Source organism: Fusarium graminearum, chromosome 2 (genome assembly GCF_000240135.3).
Source record: "Fusarium graminearum PH-1 chromosome 2, whole genome shotgun sequence".
NCBI classification, from domain to species: Eukaryota; Fungi; Ascomycota; class Sordariomycetes; order Hypocreales; family Nectriaceae; genus Fusarium; species Fusarium graminearum.
The window spans coordinates 1,599,313-1,623,226 of record NC_026475.1 but is presented as its reverse complement, the minus strand read 5'-3'; the positions used below and the strand labels follow the sequence as shown (position 1 = coordinate 1,623,226).

The following is a 23,914-nucleotide window of genomic DNA, read 5'->3' as shown; positions in this document are numbered from 1 at the left end:
TGCAGTTCAACTGTATGTACGAAGCCGCCGAGTCGTAAAGAATAGAAATGATGAAACGATACGGTATCCGTCGGTTTGCGGCGCCTAGGGTCGATGGTTCAAGAAGCACTGGCACAGCGTTCGTATATGGTGGAGATGATTCTATCCGAGATGTTGTGTTGCAGCATGAAAATTCGACTTTTCCGGATCGACCAAGTCGTACAACCGCAGGCTATGTCGATTTCGCAAGAATTCCGGCAAGCGGAAAGTAATAATAGATAAGACGAGAACGAGATAGAAACGAATGTAGAAGAAGATAAGACGAATCGAACCAAAAATGAGCGTTTGTTGCACGGTGAACCAGACCTCGCAGTCGCTGAAGCAATGCAAATATGAAATGAACTATGCAGAATATCAGTGTTAGAAGGGATAAATAGCAACACAGCCAAGAAATGAAGTAAGAAAATGAGTTTGATGTTGAAATCGCATCATCTCAATGAATGCAAAGCAGCAAAGTTGGAGACATACCGAGAAAGGTCGCAGTTTCTACAATATCACTTGGTCGTGACGAATTAAGTCGAAGCGGAGCTCTGCTGTAGCAGGCAAACCAGTAGTATATAATTGATACGTCACAGGGGCTCGCGATCAACGATTCAAAAAAGAGATCAATGCGACGAGCAAATGCAGTGATCCAGTGTCAGCGGAAAGATGAAAACCCAGTGGCCGTTGTTGTGCCAGTTAAGACGGAAGAGGTGGACGAGGCGTGTCACCAAGTTGGACGAATCGCGTTTCAAAGTTGCGTCTGGATGGTTTGAGGTTGCTCCAGGTGTCGAGACGGTAACGGTTGTGAATGGAGGAGGTTCGGATCGATGAGATACCGACAGTCGCAAAGGAAAAGGTCGGGCACCTATTGAGGCTTTTGAATTATCGGCTCCTGCTCTTGCGATTTCGTTCTTCTTCAACCACGAAATTATTTTGTGGCTGATGCGACTATCAAAGTGGCCAAACAAAAGAAAAAAGAAAAACAGAACGCAGATCTGATTATCCTCTGGGGACACCGAAAATAGCAGGAGAAAAAAGAAGTTTTAAAAAAAGAAGGTGTGCAATGCTATAGTAGCTTGGCACAAACGAAGAGGCATCGAAGTGGTTAGAGAGAAAAACGAATGTAACGAGGCGCAGACGACGACAACTCGGGTCGAGGCAGGCTTATCGAGGGACACAGGAGTGCGGGTGAGAGATGAGATGGAAGGAGCGGAAGCGAGAGGGGGGAGGAAGGAGTGAAAATGGAAAGACGGTGCGGACAAGGTAGAGAGGTACCTGCCCTGTGTATGGTGAGGCTATTGGGGACAGACCCTTGAGGTTAGGTTGTTAAGGTTGACCAGGGAAAGCACGAAACAGGACGATTCAGCACTGGGCTGGACGAAATAACAATGGAACGATAGCTTCATTCATTAGTATTACCCTTCTATCAAAGCAATGACTTCTAATTGACACTTTCTCATCAACAGGACCGTTGGCATTGTAACATAAAGGCGCCTCTGACCATTCAAAGGCTCTGAATCGAGGCTAGAACAAGCACAGAGCGCAGAGCAAACAGGCAAAGAGAAATATATATGAAGGGGTAGCGGCCATGACCTCTGAAAAGGGCGTTTCTATCCGTTCGTTGCTTCGGCTAACGGTTTACCGTTTTCCCCCAAGCCACTGTTTTCTACTGGCTCAATCGACCTGTCTTCCGTCTCTTCTGTCAGTCCCACCAATCATAAAAGAGTATCAAGCATGTCACAAATCGAAACCCCCTAGAAGCCAATTTATAAGTGAGTACGTGCCTGCCTACAGAGTGCTATCCACAGCAAGTTCAAGGTTGTGTCGATCCCCTGCCAAATATGTCTTAGTAGAAACACTAGCGCATTCTGTTCCTGCAGCCGAGATCCATCATCACTGTTCAGAATACTAACACAAATATGCCACGAGGTCCTCTGCTGGATAAATCCCAGCGGTCATATTTTGCTGCTTACACATATAGCATGTGTTAAAATGATGTAGAGTCCTTTCCATAAACTTTGTTTTTCTCAGCTCATTAATTAAACACAATATAATATGGCTCCGCCGGTGCATAAGCACATGGCCAAATCCTTTCTTTAGATTCCTCCACTTTGAGTCCAAGCAAATATTGAGTTCAGTCCAGTCAGCCTTGATCAAACTCCATCTAGGGCCGAACATGATGAGACAGAACACGATGGAACCGCGAGGTCTGGACGAACTGAACCGTTCCGCCGGATGGACGGGCTGATACCAGCCGGGCTTAACTAGCAGGTAGAGGTAGGCTAGCTCTTACAGAACATGAATTTCAATACGCGGCAATGAGCGCCCGTCCCTCGGATCATTGACGATCACATCGAATACACTCGTGAAGCTTAATAAATGAGATTCAATTTGTTCGACGCACTAGTCACAGTCATGCGCGATTTCACATGGGCAGAGTTACTTTCCTTTAATTTCTTTACGAATCCTTTTATTTAACTCATCTGTTGGTCATGCTAATTTCTAACAATTTGGCACCTCGGAATAGCGGGAAAAGTCGCCAGTATACGGATATCCGGCGCTGCTTTTTCTGTTATGTATCGTGTCGTGTCATGTCGTGTGCTGTCTGCATCTTACGAGACACCCTCAGACTCAAAAGTTAACGGATGAAGACTATGTTTCACCTTTTTAGAGCCAAGATCCGACCTCGATCGACCACTTCCTTGATTGGACGAACTTGTGACCAAAAAGCAGAAGCAACGTGACACAGCTGAGACAGGACGATTGAAGTGTTTTTGTTTGCTACGGCTCATATTGGACAAAAGCCAATGGCTCAGGCTTTTGATGATGGAAACTGCATACACAATCAAGGCGCAAGTGCTTAAAGACTTGCTTGGGCTGGATTCCTTAGCGTGTTTCAAGCTTGCATGTGGTGGAGGGTGGGGGGTCCTAGTCGTTTCGCGTCATCGGCCCATAGCTCCAAGGGTTGGTGCGCACATGTCGATCATTGATTTTGATGAGTTCGTTTTTCTCGTATTCTCTCTAGGGTAATCGACTTAATGTGGATATTATACCCAAAATACATGTACTTCAACCTCTCCCGTACATATCTGATTCTGTTTCTAATGATAATAAGTACTGAAAGGGTGCATTACCCATTCATAAGGTGTGAACGAGTCCAAACATCGTGTAAGCTTACGAATAAGGCTATCGAAATGCAACAGGGTTATTATGTCAGGAGAATGAGGCCCCAGCGGGCAGCAGATCACCAACGATACGAGGTGCATATCCGTCTGTACAGTACTGTAGTTCATACAGGGCACATGATTGGAAGTTGCTTTTGATACATTACTATATTTTTACTTTAATGGTTTTCTACATTCGGAAGACACCGAACTTTGTATCGCCCGCCTTGACCTCATTTCTACCTCCCATAGCAGCCTGTAGACCCAGACCCAGGTACCGTCTTGTATGTTGAGGAGGGATAATACCATCGTCCTGCAAAAGTGTTAGTTCTTGATTCCATGCAACAAGGTTCATACGCATGTGACCTACCCATAACCGCGCTGAAGAGAATGTGGCGTCGCTCTCCTTCTCGATGCGCTCCTTCAAGCCCGCATCGACTGTCTTTCCAACTGTTTCCATAACAGCTGCGAGTTGCTCGCTACCCATGACACCCACCTTGGCGTTGGGCCACATCCACAAGAACCGCGGGCTGTATGCTCGCCCGCACATTCCGTAATTACCAGCGCCGTAGCTACCACCAATGACGACAGTGAACTTGGGCACGTCTGCGCAAGCCACCGCAGTCACAAGCTTGGCGCCGTGCTTTGCAATGCCCTCCCGCTCCGACTCTGAGCCTACCATGAAGCCAGAGATGTTTTGGAGAAACACGAGGGGAATGCCACGCTGCGAGCAGAGCTCGATGAAGTGAGCGCCCTTGACAGCCGACTTGGCGAAGAGAATACCGTCGTTGGCCACAATACCCACCTTGTGACCGTAAATTTCAGCGAAGCCAGTCACGAGAGTGGTGCCAAAGTCGCGCTTGAATTCAGAGAATTCGGAGCCATCCACAACTCGAGCAATGACCTCGCGGATGGGAAGAGGCTTTCGCAAGTTGGTGGTAGCAATGCCAAGCAGCTCCTCTGGGTTGTGGAGTGGCTCCAAGTATGTAGGCTTGGGAGCTTGCGTCTCTGGTGACTTCTTGGGCCAGTTCAGGTTGCTGATGCAGCGTCGGGCCAATACTACGGCATGGGCATCATCCACGGCCAGGTAATCTGTTACACCAGACACAGACGAGTGCATCTTGCCACCTCCCAAATCCTCATGGCTGACAACTTCTCCTGTCGCTGCCTTGACAAGAGGAGGACCGGCAAGAAAAATGTGACCCTGCTCCTGAACAATGATGCTCTCGTCGCTCATAGCTGGGACATAGGCACCACCAGCTGTACATGGGCCCATGACTACGGCGATTTGGGGGATACCCTCCGAGCTCATGCGGGCCTGGTTATAGAAGATGCGACCAAAGTGATTTTGATCGGGGAAAACATCGGCCTGGTGGGGGAGATTGGCGCCGCCGCTGTCGACGAGGTAGATGCATCTGGTAGTTGTCAGTCAAGGGAGACCCCATGATGGGACTGTTACTTATGTGTACGTACGGCAATTTGTTTTCTCTGGCAACGGCCTGAGCGCGCAAGTGCTTCTTGACTGTAATGGGATAATATGTACCGCCCTTGACAGTGCTATCATTGGCGACAATGACACAAGTCACGCCCTCGACAACACCCACACCTGTGATGATACCACCTGCTGGCACCTCGGCTTCAGGGTACAGATCATATCCAGCCATAGGAGAGAGCTCCATAAATGTCGTCCCAGGGTCGATTAATGCCGTAACTCGATCTCTGGGGAGCATCTTTTTGCGATCGATGTGCTTCTGCCTGGCCTTATCAGACCCTCCCTTCTGGATTTTGCGGGCGAGTTCCTGCATGCGGCTCATGACCTCGCTCATTTGCTTCTCATTCTCCTTGAACTCTTCCGACGAAGGATCCACGGAAGTTTGGATCCGTGAGATAGCACCTGCATGATGTGGCGGGGTGAGGTTTGCGACAGCTCGTCTCTGTGAGGATATCTGTAAGCGGGAGCTCTGGCGACCGAATTGGCGACCAAGGAGCATCGCCTGACGAGACGAACGTGATAGAGCCATTCTGGAAGCTCTATGAAGATTGGAAAAGTTCCAATTACTCAAGACGGATCTACGATGACAAGTAGAAGTAGTAGTAAAAGAAGAAGAATATCATCTCTCAAAGGAATCGGTCGGGACGGGAAACGAAGCACTCTCTAGTAATTATCCAAAGCCGAGACGCGGGTTACGCTAGAGGCCGAGGCTTGTGACGTATCTCAAAAACCTGGGGTAAGCGGGCCGGCCGCTAGAAGCCGTGTAGAGCCGGGTCACCCCAACGCGGCTATTGTAGCCTTCACTGGCCGTGTCTCAATCCCTCGGTCGGTTCAATGTCGACAGGAAAGTAAAGCAAAGAAAGAAAGATAAGCAGAAATATTTTCTTGGTCCTTGACTTTGTATACATACATTTCTCGTTCATTCTCATTCATATTTCTTCATCACACACTCACAATGGCAAGCGTACGAACCCTCAGATCATTGGCGCGCCCCGTCGTTGCCCGTCAATGGCGTCCAGCTGTAACTCTCCCCGCTATCCAGTCACGATTGCATTCATCCAAGCACCCCAAGGGCTTCGAGGCCCCTTCAAATGAAGAGCTTGATGGGTTGAGAGAGCGAGTGCAAGAATTCACGCGCCGCGAAATCACAGAAGAGGTGGCGGCAAAGACAGACAAGACAAATGCCTTCCCAGCAGAGATGTGGCAAAAACTGGGTGAAGCTGGTTTCCTCGGTATCACAGCGGATGAGGACGTAGGAGGTCTCGCCATGGGCTACCAGGCGCACATTATCGTCATGGAGGAGCTATCACGAGCCTCTGGATCTATTGGCCTCAGCTACGCAGCACATTCACAGCTGTGCGTCAACCAGCTACAGCTCAACGGTTCACCCGAGCAGAAGCAGAAGTATCTACCAGGTCTCATTGCAGGCACAAGTGTCGGCGCGCTGGCCATGTCTGAGTCCGGCGCGGGAAGCGACGTTGTCAGCATGCGAACAACAGCAAAGGCCGTGGATGGTGGATATGTCCTGAACGGATCCAAGATGTGGATCACCAACGGACCTGACGCCGACTTTATCGTGGTCTACGCAAAGACAGAACCAGAGAAGAACTCAAAGGGCATCACTGCCTTTATCGTGGACACGAAAACCGAGGGTTTCAGCTGTGCTCGCAAGCTCGATAAGATGGGCATGCGTGGTAGCAACACCGGCGAGCTCATGTTCGATGGTGTCTTTGTTCCCACAGAGAACATCCTCGGCAAGGTTAACGGAGGCGTGAGAGTGCTGATGGAGGGTCTTGACTTAGAGCGCCTAGTCCTGAGCGCTGGACCTCTGGGCATCATGCAAGCCGCACTCGACGTTACCCTGCCCTTCACACACCAGCGCAAGCAGTTTGGTCAACCCATTGCGCACAACCAGCTCCTTCAGGGCAAGCTGGCAGACATGTACACCAAGCTTCAGGCTTCCCGTTGCTACACCTACGCAACAGCTAAGGCGGTGGATGAGAACGGCTTAATCCGCACCCAGGACTGCGCGGGAGCTATCTTGTATGCCGCAGAGCGAGCGACCGAGTGCACACTTGATTGCATTCAACTTCTGGGTGGAATGGGATATGTTGAGGAGATGCCTGCATCAAGATTACTTCGAGAGTAAGTTCACCCCATACAATCAGGGCCCCTTTTACGAACAGAGTGAAATGTCCTTGATGACATACATTCGGAACATCATACTAACTTTGGACGTAGTGCTAAGCTATATGAGATTGGAGCCGGTACTTCCGAGATCAGACGTATGGTCATTGGAAGAGCCTTTAACAAGGAGTACGCGCAAGCATGAGGCGGATAGAACGAAACACGATATAAAGAATATTATGGTGAAGAAGGCGTTCCATGACATAGTAGACACAAAAGTCCAGATGATGGTTGATGAAATTTCATTTAAACACACATAAGGAGAAATATAGCCCAGGGCGCAGCTGTCCCTGGATTCTAGGTGGATGGCTATTGGGCCAAGACAGCTATAGGCTTGACGATCCTTCATAAAATTAGATACAAAAACAATTATAAACAGTATGAAAAAGATCTTGAACACACCGCATGGTTAAGTCAACTTGTCCCCATACACAACAGAACAGGGATATCCGTGGGTTATGTATTTTGGGTACCTAATATGTCTCATATAATTCAGAAAGTGCAGCTACTTTCTAACACCTATCATGATGTTTCCTATTTTCCGCGGAGTACACGTCGTGATGTGGCGATGTTGGTGTTGACTGCCAGTCCCCACATAGAGATTTTGCTATTCCCGTGACATGTTATAAAAGTGACAAGTCTCATCAGCCCCTTCGTATGACAGGGATTAACTGCAGATACGTTCCATGCAGTTTCTACCAGTCTCTGGAACACAAAGCCCTGGTAAAATTTGCTTTTGACGACCGGTCTGGCCATCTCAGCAATGATTGATCATCCTCGTGACCCGACGATCCCGCTCAACAAAGCATCGTCGATTTCTATGATTCTCTTCCTTCAGTTTTCCCTTTCCTCTTTCATATGTGCATGCATTCAATCGATCAATATTGTGACAATTGTGCATTGTAATACGTTAACATGCTTGTACCTCTAGTTTTGGTATACCGAACGGTGAAGTGGTGTCAATCGGATGCACACACCGATTTAATAGTCAGCTCTGATGCGATGCTGTGATGCCACCTTTTCTGAATTCAATGCTGCGTGTGCATATTTGCTTCTTTCTTCAGTAGGCTATGCCGCCGGCTTGATCCTGATCCTGGGCCATTGCGGCTCTGAAACACTCAGCCGGACACGAGCGATGGTTGTCTAGAACGTTTTGGAAGCATGTGTCGATGCCGTCGAGCGGAGTAGGTTGCTGCAGAGGGACAACCACGGGCTGAAAAGTGAGAGATCATTGGAAGAGAGGAATATGAATTTCATGGGTATCGATATCCATGTGCTGTCCTTGGTTGGGGAAGTTGTTAACCTAGTGGGGAATTTGTCTGACACCCACACCAAATGCCAAAAATGGAAACCCGGGATCGTTTAAAGTATCCAGGGGTCATGCACTACTGCGATCGGGCTTCTATAATTTTGGGTCTCGAGTGTTGAAAAGTTGCTGCCTGGCAGGTTCAGTGTTGACATTGGAGTTGGCCTCCATCTCGCTTATAGTGACGAGAGCATCGGAAGAAGAAGTCCTTTCCTGTTTTCAGTATGGTCTTGAAGTTAGTAGAAAAGCCAGGCTGGATTCTCTGACGGAACTCTCTTCAAGTTGATGCCTGGGGCGGGGCAGCACCTAAGATAGGCTTGCAGTATACGTATATGGATGGTAGGACGAGGACGGTATGTACGGTAAGAATGAATACGTGTGTCCAATACTCTGATGAGTTGTCTTGGTGAAGAAGGTAACAAATGAGGGGAAATGATGGGAATTCGAATTCTAGACCGTCGTTGTTGATCCAAATTGGATCATCTGAATTGTCGCAAGGATTCAAGATGGAAATTGTGGACCGATGAGATCCCAAGGGGATGGAAGGAAAGGAAGCCGGCCGGCCGGTCCGGAGGCGGGGGTGGGGGCTCACCTTCCATTTAGCTTTTTCTTTTCTTCGGTGAGTGGGCAGGTGGGGAGCTACCAAGCTGAGCTCTCCCGTTCTTTCCAGACCGACCTACCCACAGCCAAGGTGCCAATAATGCAGCACACGAGATGGAAAATCACCATCCATCAGATGAGTCTCGTACATTCTATTCTGATGTGTGTTTAGGTACAATGCAACTTGGCAGGAAATCGAAATAAAATAAATACCAATTGATTTCCCTCTCCCATTGATGATCATTCCATCCACGTCAGCTCCCCTCTCAGCTCCCCCCTAATTGCTTGAAATTAACCTGCATTTCAGTCATCATTATACCATCAGCATATCTTTTCCCCGTTTCGTTCCTGGGCACTAATCATAAGCTGCTCATCCCTGCACCATCGACGTCAAACTTCACGAGGGGAGCTTCAGCTTCATTCCCCAGGTACCCTGCCGCCACTTCCACTGAGCTCATAGCTACCACTGTTCACCTCCATAAGAACAATCGATCCGTCATTTCTCCCCCTTTTCTCCTCACGCTTTTTCTTCCATCACAGCACCTCTTCTTTCTTCCACAGCCATGTCTTTTGCACCTTCTTTGCGTCTCTGTGTGCGGCGTGTTGCTGCTTCACCTGCTATTCGCCCCTGTTTCACTTTTACTGCTGCGCGAAAGCTTCACAATGTCCCTCCCCGACAGGACAAACCAGGAAAATATGCCCAGACCGATCCCCAGATCGAGGTTGAGTACCCAGAAGATCATGAGCTCCCTAGCAGTGAGCCTGTCTCTGGCGCTGGTGGCCAGTATGTGAAGCCAACTCTGCCCACCTTTACACTCGACGGTCATGTTGGCATCGTCACCGGTGGTGCACGTGGGTTGGGTCTTGTTATGGGTCAAGGAATGGTATTCTCTGGATCCAACCTTGCTCTTGTTGATATGAATAGTAGGTAGTTACACCCTTTACAGCAAAACGCCTAATTCTAACATATGTGCAGAGGAAGAAGCAGAGAAGCAGACTAGCTTGATCATTGAAGAGTTCAAAAAGGAGAACCCTCGAGCCCGACGGTAAGCTCACCACTTCTTGATCTTTAGAATTGCATCGAAGGCTAACAACGCATCCCTTCTCATAGAATCCCAAAGGTCACTGCCCATTATGCTGATGTATCTGATCCTGAATCTGTCGAGGCTTGTGTAGCCGAGGTTGTTAAGGAGCACGGAAAGATCGACAACCTGGTCACCTCAGCTGGCTTCACGGAGAACTTCGAAGCCGTTAACTACCCCATCGACCGTCTCCGTAAGCTTTGGGCTGTTAACGTTGACGGTACATATCTCTTTGCAACATCAGTCGCCAGGCACTTGATGCAAAGAAAGGCTCCTGGTAGCATCGTCATGATTGGTAGCATGTCCGGATCCATTGTCAACGTTCCTCAGCCTCAGGCTCCCTATAATGCCGCCAAAGCCGGTGTGCGCCATCTCGCTGCTTCCTTGGCCGTCGAATGGGCTCAGGCAAACATCCGAGTCAACTGCATCTCTCCCGGTTACATGTTGACTGCACTGTAAGCCATGCAAATAGCTTTGAACTCAGAGACACTCGACTAACGCGGATCCAATAGCACTCAGAAGATTCTTGACGACAACCCGGATCTCAAGGCCAAGTGGACTTCCCTTATCCCCCAGGGCAAAATGGGACAACCACAGGACCTCATGGGGCCCGTGGCATTCCTCCTATCAGATGTAAGTTGTGTATTCTTGTATCATGCATGCATAACTGACTGTTTTAAGGCTTCTTCGTATGTGACTGGTGCCGACATCCGAGTCGATGGCGGCTACACCGTTACCTAGATTCTTTCCAACAAAAGCGAAAAGAAGTTTGGTCAACATTGCACCGTACTTGGTTTGGTTTATGCGAGCGATTTTGGAATTTGAAAATGTACCTAATGGTGGGAGAAAAGGAGGCCACGATTTTAAGCATATCGAAAAGGAGTTAATTACATATTACTGCTGAAGATAAGGATGCCTCTTTAACTTAACTCTGGTTCTATAGTATAATAAAAATAATAATTGATGAATGAAGATGTTGATTCTCAATGTGACACATCCCGAAAACGGATAGTTGCACTTTAAACACCCATGACATTCCCGAGTGTAACCACCAAACGCCCGGCAATGCTGCTGTATTACTGAGGTGGGATCGGCCTGTAGAGAAACCTCAACATATTCGTCAACTCCAAGGCGACGGTAAACCCAGATAGCAGCCCTTGTATATAAGCGTTGATCACTTATCTTTCGGGTTTCCTCCCTGTATGATGTGGTTACAATACATTATCGATGGCCCCCCCTCCCCCCCGTGCGTCTGAAACGCAGCCACAGTGATGGACAGGCTTGGAAATAGAAGTGAGGGACATGTGTGTGCGTGTGTGTGCGTGTGTGAATGTGACCTGCAATCTGGTGCAAGATGGCGATCTCATGGTAGGCTATTTGAATAGAGTGTGCGTCAGACTTTGTTTTAGACAATATAATTTGTAACATCTATCTCCTGGCTTGAGATTGTTGAGAGTACCAAGACGTACTAGCTGGAATGGTGGCAGTGCTTTGAAAAGTCAGCATCGGCATACGGGAACTAAATAGGAAGCTTATTATTTCCTCTTGATCATTCGTAACCCCCTCTATCTATTGTTGAAGCTCAATTCTAGGATCTTAGGTAAGGATCCCCACAACCACAAAGCTTGGTGTGGTTCAAAACGTGGGGGAGGCATGTTAAGCCGACGCTGATCTGTACAGGCTCGTTTTGTGGTACCTTGCACTGACTGAACTATTGAGCGCGTGTGAGGGAGTGCCAGCCTAAATAAAAAAGATTTTCATTCAGTCTTGATGAAGCAGGCTATTTTGTCTAGGACTTTGATGTGCCAACTGGCCCCTCGCTCTCTAACAGGTACCTGTCTGCTATCTCCAAATCGGGGGCTTCAAGCTTGAGCTCTCCACAGTTAGCCGAATGATCCAAGTTTCTAAGCCGACGTTGAGCATTGTTAACATCACCCCAGATCCTTCATTGGCTGCTTCTCGGCAGTGGAACTTTATACATGATGCATCCTACAATTCCTCTCGGCCGACAACTTTATGGAGATCTCAAGACCTTACCTCAGAGAAGCTTAGACTGAGGCCAATGAGGTGGCTGACTGCGAACCCCTCCTTCATTATCGTAACGTCAGGTGCCTCCAGGAACGAGCTTGTGCCGTCTTAGTCCTAAATGTTACAACGTGGTGTAGCAGAACAAAGCGCAGCGTTGGCCTTGATTGGCCTCGTGAAAACTAACGTAAGGGACACTTTGGAAGCGGGGAAGAGCCTCAAAAAGAAAAACAAAACAAAAACCTAATCGAAAAAGGTCTCGCATGGAGTGGCTGGTTTGGTCAGTCACACGACCATGGATGGTCCTGGACAATGAATGACCCCGCCAAGAAACGGATCAGAAGACTCGAAGAAATTGACGCTTCTGTAAAAGGAAAAGATGGGAGAAGAATTAAAAAGAAAAGAACAGTGAAAAAGAAGGGCAAAGAGGGGGAGCGGAGGGAAACCGGGTAGAACTCTTAAACATACATACAGGCTATAGCCAATGCTGAGAATCGCATGTATATCAGGAATAGTGTCTATGGAGACAGATTTATCCCCGGCAAGGTAAGGGTTTCAGCTTCCGGGTAATTTGTTCTAGAAGTCGAGGGCAAAAAGGTCATGTTTCGGTAGGATCGACGATCGTGCTGTTTTGGGCATTTTCGAGTCAGGGACTGCAACACTCAAGGGAGGAGAGATAGGCTGACAGAACATATGCAGAGCCGCAGAACGCATCCTGGATTATCTAGGTGCGTAACATGGGCTGGCATTCCCGACGTGGCTCATTACACAACGGCTGTAGGCCGGCGAGGGCTATTCAAGTCAGAGTAAAGTCAACATTGACATTTAGGTCTTTGGCCTTCAGCCTTGATGAGAGCAAACAGCCATTGATTTCGAGGCGGTGAAATTACTCGATCGCCATGTACGAGTACAAAATACAGGTCCTGATTCAAAGTGACAGCTTGCCCTGCATATTGACCGGGTAGTATGTCATCGACTTGGAAGTTGATGATTGGCGATATCTCATGTTGCAATGGCCTCGTGACCTTGATACTTTCATGCTTGCCTATACTTGTCAATGCGATAACCCTGCCGACCGAGTGATCCAGCTCAGCCACTGTATCACAATAGCATAGAACAAAAGGAAATAACTATGGAAGAAACGTAGACCCGGTAGCATCGACATAGAATAATTACTTACGGCAACTGTGTATTGCAAGGTGCAGGAAACATCTGGATAGAACCTAGTATTTAGGTATTTTTGAGAATAAATAAGATTCCTTAGCTAGGCCGGTATTGTGAAAATCCGAGCAGAAATGTCATTCTCTGATGGCCAGAATTCCCATGAAGAAATGGAGGTGAATACCTATTACCCATGCCCATGTAAGAACTAGAAACCTGAAGTCTCCCGTAAAGTTCAGTTCGATTCAGCTAGGTACCTCCCTCCCTACGCACGTCACATGGAACCTAGGGGGGTGTCCGCCCGCGTGCGCGGTAGTTCAGGTTCCAATGTAACCTACCTCGATTGGATGCTAGCGCCTATTCTTAGCCTGTGATGTCTGGGTAGGGGAACCAGAAAACTTGAGACCCAAGCTTAAAATATACAAGATGATAGCCCAAGAGCGGGTCTGATAAAGTCCATGGCATAAAATAACTTAGTACTACCTAATTCGCTTTATCTCTTGGGCAAGTATAGTATCGAGGTTTCTGTGACCTCGAGGTATGCCTGACTGACTTACAGGTGACTTACATGGGAGCTATCTAGCACTAGTAGCCCGTTAGCCATCAAGCTTTAAACTACTAAGACTTAGGTAGGTGCTCTGAATGGTGCCTTCCCAGTACCTCTAGGCTGCCCGGGGAAGGAACAGACGAGTCAACCACCACAAATCAACATATCTTTCTCCCATACCTGCATTGTCCTCCTCCCTCACAGTTGTGGCTTTTGCATGCCCCTGGCACTTATATAGCACCCGATTGCACCTCGAATCCACTGCCTGCATCGTCTGCCGAGGGGACTATCGAATTATCGATTCAACCATACAGCAGCTTATCTTTATAGTGCGCAGGCCCTTAGTGACAGGCATCCCTCACCTCAACTCCACCTCTACCAAACAGATAAACGTGCTGGGCAATAAGTCGCTAAAAATCACGGACCCCTGGTTTTTCTTTTGACGCAGAGGATCTGATACATTCCGTTAACAGGGCTCATTCTGGCCTGGACCGGTCAGCGACACAGCGGCCTCTCCGGAAGGTACCTGCTGCCCGTCTTTCGCCGCCATCTAGGTACCTACCTTAGCCAACTAAGCCGACCGAACTCCTTTTCAATTCCTCCCCGGCCCCCCTCGTCACGAAGCCAACAATTCCGATCTGTAACTACTTTATCTACTTTATTACTGAGCTTGCGGCGACATACCGGGCTTTTAATCTTTTCTTCTTTGTTCCGAGATTTTTTCAACAGTGCTCCCCTGGCATCGTCATCGACTCCGAAACCAGTCGGCATCAAGTGTGAAGAGCTTGACTTCTGCGAGACACGCCTTCAACTTTGGACCAGCATTGACTGTCAACTCCGACGTCGCCGTCCGCCGCCGCTATTGAAGTTTCCGTGTACCCCGGCCCGACGATTCAGCAGACCGAGCTGTACCCATGAACTCCAGCTGCAAGCATTCGATATCTTCAGCCATTATCATCAGTCCCTCCACCGGCTCTCCACCGTCTTTTTCTTTGGTTCACTAGCAGGTACAGACTTTTTTTCACCTTGCGACCCTTAAAATTTTCTTGCATCTGTAACCAATTCTTCTTCTTTCCATCACTCAGCGCGCAGGCTTTCTCGATTCTTAAGAACCTCGAGCTGCAGATGTAACAAAAGAGCCCCGAACGTGTTGTTACACTTACACAGCACCCATTCGAACGGCCCCTCGGTTTAGCTTACAGCTGCAACTAAAAGCTTGCGCTCAGTTAAGCTTTCGCTGCAACACCACTCGAGTTTCACTCAGCAAAGCTGTCTAGCTTCACCAGTGCAAGGTCCACTGTTATTCACTTTCGCCGCTTTTTTACACACGAGAAGCCAACTTTTGCGTCACGAGCTTACGAGTCACGAGCCATCCCGAAGCTCTTTTTCGCAACTGTGTTTCGATCCGAGGGGATCAACAATCACTGACACACGCCAAGGGGAACAAAACAAAAATAGAGACGAGGACTCCTGTATAACCCGGACTTTTGTGTACACCTCAACTGCGTCAGCTGCTGCATTCCTCGGCTCGATTTTGGTGTAGCCTGAATTCAAGCCCATCTAAACAACGAACTTACTCGACACTCACTCACCACCGCAAACTATCTTTGATTACTTCCAAATCTTGAGGCAGCTGCATTAAAGCTTTATGCCACTTAAAATTGGCAGAAAATAAAGAGGAACGACTTCATCGATCACCGAGTTACATTGTGCGCCCATAATCACTCAAAAGCATCGAAACTCGTCCACACACGGCACGGGTCACCCACCTATCACTTTGTTTAAACGATCATGCTTCGCTTGTAGCCGACGACAAACAAATCTGCACCAAGGAACCGCCACGGGTACTTGCAGACGAAACCGTCTTATCACCAAGTTTGCATCCTGTCGCCGCAAAAGTTATTCATGATAGCCTGGCTCTACCATTTCGTACAATTTCAGTCATGGACCCAAGCATGCCGATGATTCTGCCAAAAGGCATTGTCACCAACTCGGAAAACATTTACAAGGAGGTTGCTGACTTCCCAATCGTCCCCCCTGACAAAGTTTGGAAGTATTGGCATGGTAAACCCATTGATTTTTCCACACGTCTTTGCACACGGCTCATATTTGCTTAGTGTACACTACCACATATAAGAAGCTTCAGGATCCGACAGCATGTCGGCTCGAAAACTTTTGGTGGCATGTCTGGGGAAGTGATCGCAGGTTTCTTAAGGGCAGTGCCCTAGCCAAACTTTACGAAGAGATCTCTAATGGCCCAACATTTGTCCCCCTCAAGGGACCACCGAATCGATGGGAGGGACCCGATGTATGTAGCATTGAGGCTTTTGAACGGGGACTCCTCTCACCAACTGACACCGTGTAGATGCACCCCCTGATCAAGCAAATTCTGGAAGCCGCCGAAGCTCAGGCGACCCCACCTCTACCACAACCGCAAGGGTCCCGCTCATCTAGACCTACCGACTCAGCGTTGAGAACCCTATCTTCGAGTGCCTCAAAACCGCCACCCACCCACCCGATCTTGAAAAAAGTGCGGGGTCCGTCGGCATCAGGGCCACGGCCGACGGCTCGCTTTGTGTCACCCCAAGAATCTGCAGATGAAGATGAGATCCCCTCGTCAGGAAGCACAGCCGCGACAGCCTCTGAGGCGCCCGCGTATGTAACGGCTTCGCCAATGAAGAAAACGACAATACCTCCCCAAAAGTTCACTCCTTCCTCGCCTCTCGCCAATAAGAAAATATCTCCGTCAAAGAAGTCGACTTCAACTGCAGAACCCCTTATTCGAGAAACTGGGTTTGGGACATCTGGTGGGTCTCGAAGTGCCGCTCTGCAGCAGCCTGCACCACACAACACCCGCACAACCGTGGAACGTGACCAACCAACGAGTGGCCAGAGCAATGGTGTGGTGAAGGAACGCCCTGTAATGAGCGAAAAGGCACGTGGGAAGCGACCAGCTGCATCTATCCGACCGTCGTCACACAGGAAAGACGTAGTAAAGGACGTGATAGCAGAGGAAACCCAGCAGACGTCGCCCTCGAAAGATCGGCCTCGTAGCATCCATCGCGAGAAAGGCGTACTCCCACAAGCCCGTTCTCTTATAAGTCTTACGACTAATGGATCACGTCGGGGATCTAGGACCTCTTCAGTATCAACATTCAACGTGGGATCTCTGGAGAGTAGCCAGAGCCAGGACCCGCCTGCCATGGCTCGGTCTCAGTCTCACGGCGGATACGACCAACACAAGTTGCAAAATGGCATCAGAGCGCCGGGTCTCTTCACAGAAGCCACCTCATCAACATCTAACGTCGCTGTCGCAGGCACTATTCTCGATCAATCTGGATTTGGGTCCACATCAGACTTGAATAACCTCGATCATAGACGACCCGAACACCATACCATTCCTGCTGTGCCACCTCGACCATCTATTCTCGATGCTCGTTTCACACCAACTCCACCGACCACATCGGCTAGTGTGCCTTTAGGACGCACGAAAAGTCAGCTGACACTTCTCCTTGAGCGCGAAAAGGCACGGGGTAGTGACAAACCGCGATCAAAAAACTAAACATCTCTACTTCATTCTAAAAGCACTATTTCGTTGCTGCATATACTCAGGCGAGGTCTCACAGGGACTATGCATGCCATTTTCGACTGAAATTCGGCGTTAGCGGGAAGTACCACTCTTCTTTATAACGACCCGGAGCGCATGGCTATGGACTTGGATGGGTGCATGAAAGTACTCACGGTCTTCAGTCTCATCTTATAGGTTGCCCATTTGCATTTAGTAACACCTGGCCCTGGTGTCAAGGATTGAAAGCTGCATATGCGGCTGATTCTTACTAGATATACGATCGGTCCAGGGGCAAGGCGTTGACGGCGATGCTGACTTGAATCTGAGCAGCTTTGGGCGGACGGATACAGACGGAGAGGAAACGGGGTGAGTGGAGTTGATACCATTATAGAACCAAAAGCAAGACGCTGCAACAGCATGCTCGAGGTGCTGCCGAAAAATAACTGCCATCCAAATGAGTATGAAAGGGCATGCTATCTGCCCACTTAGTTCAAGGCTCAACCCGTGATAAATTCGAAAACGTCAGTAATGATGAGGCGCTCTACATGAATCTCAAAAGACCATAAAGTTAGTGAAATGCGTTTGACGCTGAAGAATATTGCTTAACATGGTATCTAATGTTACAGTTAGGAAACTGAAGGGTGAAATAAATAGCTACTATATATTACGATCGATAGGTTTTTAGTCCTGAGTGTGCATCTTGGGTGGTATCCAACCGATTAATCATCCAACCATCCATTCATCCAAGTTGATCCGTCAGTTTATGCATTAATCCAAAAATTTCGATGGCGCGTTGTTAAGAACAAAGAGAAACGCACTGCTCTGTATGAAACAGAGAAGCGCTGGAGCGAGTGTATGAGTGTAAAAAGTTGAAGACTAAAGTGTGATAAATAATTGTTACTTTGTAAAAGTCATTGGTATTATGAAGAGTGTGCAGTGATGGGTTTAAAGAATATAGCTTATTCGTCAAGCTTAAACATTCTGCGTAGTGCTCCGAATTTCTTCTTCTTTGGCGTGCCAACTTCTGAGCCATCAGTTGACATTGCATGTGAGCGCATTTGACTGTGAGAAGTACTACGACGCTTGAGGAAACCTGTTTTGTTTGTCGGAGAAGATGGAGATGAGCCGATACCGCCAGCAGTAGATGGCCTTTTCTCCTCATCAACGACATACGTGTTCTGGGAGCCTTCGTCGAAATCTTCCTCTTCATGAGTATGCTCATGGTCTTGAAGAGGCCAATTTGCCCCACGTTTTTGTAGGCGTGAGCTGTGAGCAGCCTCTTCACTGTTGCTCCGGATAACAGCAAGACGCTCCGGATCGCGCTCGAGATGGGTATCCCTGCGGGAAGCGCTCTCGCTTGTATTGCGAGAAACCTTATCAGAGGAGTCCTTCCTGCGACGCAGAATTGATGACATGAAGCTGCCACGTCGCTTGTGGCCTGGCCGTGCCCCCAATTTCTCGGCAGTGTCATTTTGGGCTCCCAGATTGCCTCGCCCTGAGCCATTTCGGTTCAATACTGGAGCAGATCGAGAAGCTGCACCATTAGAAGTAATTCCCTGCTGTGGCGGCTCTTCGTCGTCGTCGCTGTCGGATAGGTCAGGAGAATCTTGGATACCGGCACGAGAGGCAGGGACTTTCATAGCGGCGGCGGCACCATTTGAAGACGAGTCTCGTAGTGTTTTCGGCACGCGCTTTTGCTTAGGCACGCGTGAAGGAATGTCCTCGTCACTGGAGTCGACAAAACGGCTGCGGAAGGCTGGACGTGACTCGTCTTCGTCGCTTGAATCTTCAAAACGACTACCACCGTTAGATTTCTTGGCCTTGGCTGGACGACCGAAACCAGAAAGGCGCTTGTGAGAAGGCTCGGCTTCAGATGATCCGGAACGTAGTGACTGGCGCATACGACCACTCATCGCAACAGGGGGAGGTGAGCTCGTGTTAGAGTTGCGTCGAAACCCGGTAGGCGATAACGATCGAAGGCTGAACCGGCTGCTTCCTCTGGGAGTTTCTTGGGCGGGCGTTGTCGCTGGTTCTGGCTCTCGTACACTTCCTCTCATCGTCCTACGGAAACCAAGACCTTCCCCGCCCCCGGGCCTTGCACGCCGGAAACTGCTTTCGCTGGAATCAGATCCTCGGCGTGTCAGGGCTGGCTTCGCGGCACCTCGCATAGTAGGTCCCCTGTCTTCAGAATGCGTGCGTCGTTGGGCTTTAACGGTTTCGGATACGGTTGCCGGTTGATAAGATGTAGGCCGAGTATTCTTTGAAGTTGGGGACGTAGTATGACCATTAGCGGTGGAGCCGTTTGCTCTCAGCGATTTACGCATCCCGGTATTCGGAGTAACGCTGGCCTCGGGCTCTTGACGAAGGGACTTGCGTAGATGGCCGCCGTTCGAATTCTGGGGGCTGGAGGGAGCAGTGCCAGATCTCATAGACTTACGCATGCTGCCACTCTGAGCTGGTTTTGAATTTTCGACTACAGGGGCTGCAGCACCTCGCATAGACTTCCGGAGCTTACTGCCTCCGTTTGATGTTGTGTTGTTTGAAGTGGAAGCCTGGACTCGAGGCTTCTCGACATCATCGCGGGGCCAGCTCGTACCTGGTTGAATCTGATAGACTCGTTTCGTGTCGCGCAGCTTTTCTGAAACTTCGGGCTCTTCCAGGGGTTCTTGAACTGGTTCCGTCGCATCCTTTGCTTTGGTGTGGGTCTTCGTCTTGTGCCTTGATCGACGCACTGCTTGTTCTGGAATGGGTTCTTCATCGGAATCCTCCATAGCCTCCTTTTCAAGCTGGCGCCTACCCTCTGGGCTTAGACTCCTCCAATACGCCTTCGCAGTTTGCCAGTCGCTGGGTGTCTGGAGAACCTGAGGGGTGCTTTTTACAGGTGTAGACTCCTGAGACTTGTCGGTTTCTTGAGACTTGGCCATTGCCTTTTCTAATACTCTCTGGGGAACAGTGGGCTCAATGGGACTATCGACAACCGCATCAAGCGATAAGAAACCGTCTCCCTCCATGTCGGACAGGTCCTCATAAGCGTCACTGTAGATGCTGCTCCCGTCAGATTCTTCTGACACTTCTTGGATATCATGCATCTGAGAACTCGAAGACACTGCACTGGTTGAATCAAAAGACCGACGTGTCGAAATTTGTGCCAGATCTTTGCTCTCATCGGAGATTCCCTTCTTGTTGTCTGTGTCTGCAGGAAAGTCTCCAGGGACATCAAAGAAGTCCGAAGGCGAGTCTGGTTGGTTTTCATCGGGGATACGCGGGCTGGGATGTATGATCGAAATCGTTGGTATGTTGTCGCTGGGACTAGATTTTGCCGAATCACTCTCGGCTCCGCTGGTTGAATCATTAACCGTGGTTTGTGTTTCTACTCCATGTCCTGTGGATGTCTGAGTCTCCAAATTTCCAATGTCGGATTCAATATCGGATTCTAGGTCGCTGTTGCTGATATATCCCTGGCCGTCAACAGACGTGACCACAGGAGGCAGTGGCTCTCGGTATCTGGAGGTGTTGGCTTCATTGCGAGAGGCTTGTTCTTGCGACAAAACAGACCCAATAGCGTGATCACTGGACTGAGCCAAATCCTGCGTAGTGGGCTGATCATCGGCTTCTGTAGGGTGCGAAGTTGTAGCAATTGGAGGTGATGCTGATCTGTCCGTGGGCCGAACCAGGGGCCGCTCCTCGGGCTCTCTGACCTTCTTCTCACGAACACTTCCAAAAGAAGGCAGAGCGGGACGGGGGGTCATTGTTTCATCTTCGTCCAAAGTTATTGAGTCTCTCTTGTTCCGTCCCATGATGCTATGCCAAGGCTTCTTTGACTGGGGACTGGCTAATCGTGGCGAATCTGTATCCGATGCAGGCGCAGCCTCACCCATAATTGCTGTGTTCCCATCGTCAAAGCTTACCCGCACACTTTTCTTTCGTAATGCATCTGAATCTTCTCGGGCCATGCCTGACCAAGCAACGGACGCGTCTGAACCATCTTCTGAAGGAGATGCGTCACGAGGGCTTGAATACTTAAGTGCAGACTTTCGAGGCGATAACGATCGTGGAGGTGGCTCGTGCCTGACGATTAGTTGATCGGTTTTGGGCGCAAAGTGTGTTGTGCGAGCGGGACTCCTGGCAGGGCTTTCAGAATGAACACGAGTGCGACGCACAGTTTCGTTCTGCTGATCTACCAGAACTGAAGTCTGTGTTTGGGGTGGAGTAGTAGACTTGACTGGTATCGCATCAACCCCATCCACTGAGAGCTCCCGGGAGGTAGTTGTCTTATTAGGCTCGTATTCCTCCTCCTGTTCACGGTCTTCGTGCACGATAGATGGACGCTTCCTAATGGAGGATTCAGGTTTGGTAGCTTGCGGTGGGCTCGCAACAGTGCGACCTGCTTGCCTTGACGCTTCACCCTCTGACTCTACATCAGACTCATCTATCATTTGCTCCTCAAGCACGTTGGGCCTTGCCGTGTGCTTTACCTCACGCTCGATATCTGGTTTAGACTCGAGATCCGGTTCCAGCGCGGCTTCAGGTTCAGGCTTGGCTTGACTGACCTCCTTGGCCTGTTCAGGTTGTGTAACTACCGCTTGAACAACTGGCTCACTTTGTGCAGATTTGGACGGTTTAGGTGGCGGTGAGACTGGTTCGACAGCGGTACCCTTTAACCGTCCTAATGTTCCCTTAGAAAGATGGCTGCCAGCCCTGGAGTTTTCGTGCTTGTGCTTGCGGGTAGGTTTCTCGGATGCATCTCGGACATTTTGCTCTTGTATCAGCAACTGTGCCTGGGGAACCATTCGCCTTGAATTGGGATCGTACACCATTGCGTTGTTTGATTGACTGGGTGAGTCAGTCATAGAACGGGGGTACGAGAAGTTGATGGAGCTTGGACTGCTAGGGCGTAAATCTACTGACGCTCTCTTATCAACCACAGTGGCTCGTCGCATATTGGACATATCCCCAGCTGCAGCTGCTCCAAACCAGGTGCCTTGACCGTTTTTCATCTTTTGGCTGGCTGTTTGAAAAGACTGCGTCTGCAAGCTCGTTGCCCGTTTGCGTGTGGGGTTCTTTGCATCGGATTTGACTTGCTCATTTTGAGGAATCTTGGGGACCGGAGGAACATCTTGGGCCTGCGGAGCAGGGTTCCTGGCTGGCGATGGCGAAGGAGACCGGAAGGTCCGCTCTGTCATGGAATTCGCACTCGGCGATCGATGAAGATCCCGACTCCGCCTGTCCCGGCTTCCGGAAGACGACACAGATGCGCTCCTGCGCGAAACTCGTCTCGATTGGACCTGAGAGACATTGGTTGGTGTTGTAGGTCGAGCTTTGAGAGCGGCTGCCGCTGCCGCTGACGACAAAGATGGCGTTGTTTCCCGTCGCAAAAAGGCCGATGCGGCGGCGGTCGCGGCGTTGGGATTGGCGGTCTCCCTGGTCAACGGCTGAGATGATATAGCCATGTTAGTGGTGCAAAACAGACTGCAAAGGGGATGAAAAAGAAAAGACGAGACAGAAGAGAATGAGGAAAATGTCGCGAGAAGAGTTGAAGGCTGATGATAACACAATGGTCAAAGACGAATGCGGCAAGTCTCACAATAGCAAATACCTTCGACGATCATGGCAGGTGCCGTGGCGCGCGAAACTCAAAAAAGCCAAAACCGGTTTTGCAGAAACGGGATATAAGTAAAGCAAATTACAGATAGACTCACCAGAGAGGGAGTGCGATGCCTCCTTGAGCCAAACATGATGGGCTGGATTAGGGTGGGCTAGATCGAAAGCGGCGCGAGGCCAGCAGAGCTCAACAGGCGGCTTGCATTCAGAAAAGGCCGCGGATCTTCGGGAGACGGTCAATAATGACGCTGAGATGTGAGTCAAGTTATCGGCTCACATTAAGTATAGTAATGCTATTATGTTGTGTTGGGAATACGTCAGGGTTGATTGAATGAGGCAGAAATTAGGGCTGCAAAAGTAGTTTGAAGAAGAAGAGGGAGGTTCCATGCCCAGATGCTAGATGGTTTAGAGACGATGACGACAAGTATCGAGCCACTAAGTGCGCACCAGCAACGCTAGCCTCAATTGGGGCTCCACTATACTTTGCTCCGATTGATCTAGCTCCATTGCCAGGTCAGGTCTCAGGCCAGGGCCTGCATCGCATAACTGAGGAAGGGGTTTAATAAGAGGGTCCAATAGAAAGATTCTGATTCTGATATCTTTGGTATGGAAGGATGACATGTGTTCAGACATTAGGAACAATGACTCTGTACAATAATAGCCACGTGTTTATGCCAACGTGCCGTGAGTTGGGAGGACATGACAGAGTCTTTGCTCCCGTCTTTGTCACCGTGCTGCAATAGGTACGTATCAGGTAACTAACTTTCCTGTTTCTTGTGTCGTGCCAGGCAATCTCAGCTAGCAAGGAAGAAAAAAACAATCCGGCTGCTGCACAGATCTTTTCAAAGATCACTAATCTACTCCATTTGTAGATCAGTTCCTCATCAGGTCCAGCTCGACAGGCCTCCAGCTTTCCTGCTGCCGAGATCTACAAGCTTTTCTCGGCGGAATAAACATAAACAATCTGGGGCCTTGGGTTGCGTTGCGTTGTGTTGCGAGGAGTGAGGGTCCATCGCCCACATTTGCATGCACGCACCAGTTCGTCACCGAAAAGCTTGGCTCCATCTATATATGCAACTCTATCTGTATAGGAACATCCGTAATACCTACTATAGAGGCGGGAAAACGTCGTAATAAGAACCGTCAAACTTTGAATACCG

At 49.3% G+C, this 23,914-nt stretch overlaps 6 protein-coding genes across 6 annotated transcripts; 3 read left to right on the top strand and 3 right to left on the bottom strand.

The window, feature by feature from the left end:
- Window positions 1-3,325: 3,325 nt before the first annotated feature.
- FGSG_08509 (methylcrotonoyl-CoA carboxylase subunit beta) lies at window positions 3,326-5,367 on the bottom strand. Its single transcript, XM_011321949.1, has 3 exons — window positions 4,659-5,367; window positions 3,556-4,600; window positions 3,326-3,498 (listed from the first exon to the last, which is right to left on the bottom strand). Exons 1-3 carry the CDS (start codon window positions 5,204-5,206, stop codon window positions 3,376-3,378), a joined length of 1,716 nt encoding a protein of 571 aa, XP_011320251.1. The 5' UTR covers window positions 5,207-5,367; the 3' UTR covers window positions 3,326-3,375.
- A 206-nt stretch (window positions 5,368-5,573) lies between these two features.
- FGSG_08510 (isovaleryl-CoA dehydrogenase) lies at window positions 5,574-7,188 on the top strand. Its single transcript, XM_011321948.1, has 2 exons — window positions 5,574-6,822; window positions 6,919-7,188. The coding sequence occupies exons 1-2, from the start codon at window positions 5,633-5,635 to the stop codon at window positions 7,007-7,009; spliced, it is 1,281 nt and encodes a 426-aa protein (XP_011320250.1). The 5' UTR covers window positions 5,574-5,632; the 3' UTR covers window positions 7,010-7,188.
- Window positions 7,189-9,045: 1,857 nt separating this feature from the next.
- FGSG_08511 (uncharacterized protein) lies at window positions 9,046-10,801 on the top strand. Its single transcript, XM_011321947.1, has 5 exons — window positions 9,046-9,694; window positions 9,747-9,816; window positions 9,882-10,307; window positions 10,365-10,485; window positions 10,534-10,801. The coding sequence occupies exons 1-5, from the start codon at window positions 9,334-9,336 to the stop codon at window positions 10,591-10,593; spliced, it is 1,038 nt and encodes a 345-aa protein (XP_011320249.1). The 5' UTR covers window positions 9,046-9,333; the 3' UTR covers window positions 10,594-10,801.
- Window positions 10,802-12,601: 1,800 nt separating this feature from the next.
- FGSG_08512 (uncharacterized protein) lies at window positions 12,602-13,771 on the bottom strand (the record flags this gene model as incomplete). The annotated part of the gene is made up of 5 exons (XM_011321946.1): window positions 12,602-12,669; window positions 12,701-12,973; window positions 13,058-13,089; window positions 13,607-13,617; window positions 13,766-13,771. The coding sequence occupies 5 exons, from the start codon at window positions 13,769-13,771 to the stop codon at window positions 12,602-12,604; spliced, it is 390 nt and encodes a 129-aa protein (XP_011320248.1).
- A 1,757-nt stretch (window positions 13,772-15,528) lies between these two features.
- On the top strand, window positions 15,529-17,147 carry FGSG_08513 (uncharacterized protein; the record flags this gene model as incomplete). The annotated part of the gene is made up of 3 exons (XM_011321945.1): window positions 15,529-15,649; window positions 15,703-15,893; window positions 15,951-17,147. 3 exons carry the CDS (start codon window positions 15,529-15,531, stop codon window positions 17,145-17,147), a joined length of 1,509 nt encoding a protein of 502 aa, XP_011320247.1.
- A 965-nt stretch (window positions 17,148-18,112) lies between these two features.
- On the bottom strand, window positions 18,113-22,888 carry FGSG_08514 (uncharacterized protein; the record flags this gene model as incomplete). The annotated part of the gene is made up of 2 exons (XM_011321944.1): window positions 18,113-22,585; window positions 22,853-22,888. 2 exons carry the CDS (start codon window positions 22,886-22,888, stop codon window positions 18,113-18,115), a joined length of 4,509 nt encoding a protein of 1,502 aa, XP_011320246.1.
- Between the last annotated feature and the right edge of the window lie 1,026 nt (window positions 22,889-23,914).

Excerpts from the sequence above, each read along its gene's own strand:
- FGSG_08511 (XM_011321947.1), top strand. The coding sequence starts at position 9,334 with ATGTCTTTTGCACCTTCTTTGCGTCTCTGTGTGCGGCGTGTTGCTGCT. Across the intron at positions 10,308-10,364 it reads GGTTACATGTTGACTGCACT|CACTCAGAAGATTCTTGACG; the intron begins GTAAGCCATGCA and ends CGGATCCAATAG. Across the intron at positions 10,486-10,533 it reads TGGCATTCCTCCTATCAGAT|GCTTCTTCGTATGTGACTGG; the intron begins GTAAGTTGTGTA and ends GACTGTTTTAAG.
- FGSG_08510 (XM_011321948.1), top strand. The coding sequence starts at position 5,633 with ATGGCAAGCGTACGAACCCTCAGATCATTGGCGCGCCCCGTCGTTGCC. Across the intron at positions 6,823-6,918 it reads GCATCAAGATTACTTCGAGA|TGCTAAGCTATATGAGATTG; the intron begins GTAAGTTCACCC and ends CTTTGGACGTAG.
- FGSG_08509 (XM_011321949.1), bottom strand. The coding sequence starts at position 5,206 with ATGGCTCTATCACGTTCGTCTCGTCAGGCGATGCTCCTTGGTCGCCAA. Across the intron at positions 4,601-4,658 it reads GCCAGAGAAAACAAATTGCC|ATGCATCTACCTCGTCGACA; the intron begins GTACGTACACAT and ends GACAACTACCAG. Across the intron at positions 3,499-3,555 it reads TCTCTTCAGCGCGGTTATGG|GACGATGGTATTATCCCTCC; the intron begins GTAGGTCACATG and ends ACACTTTTGCAG.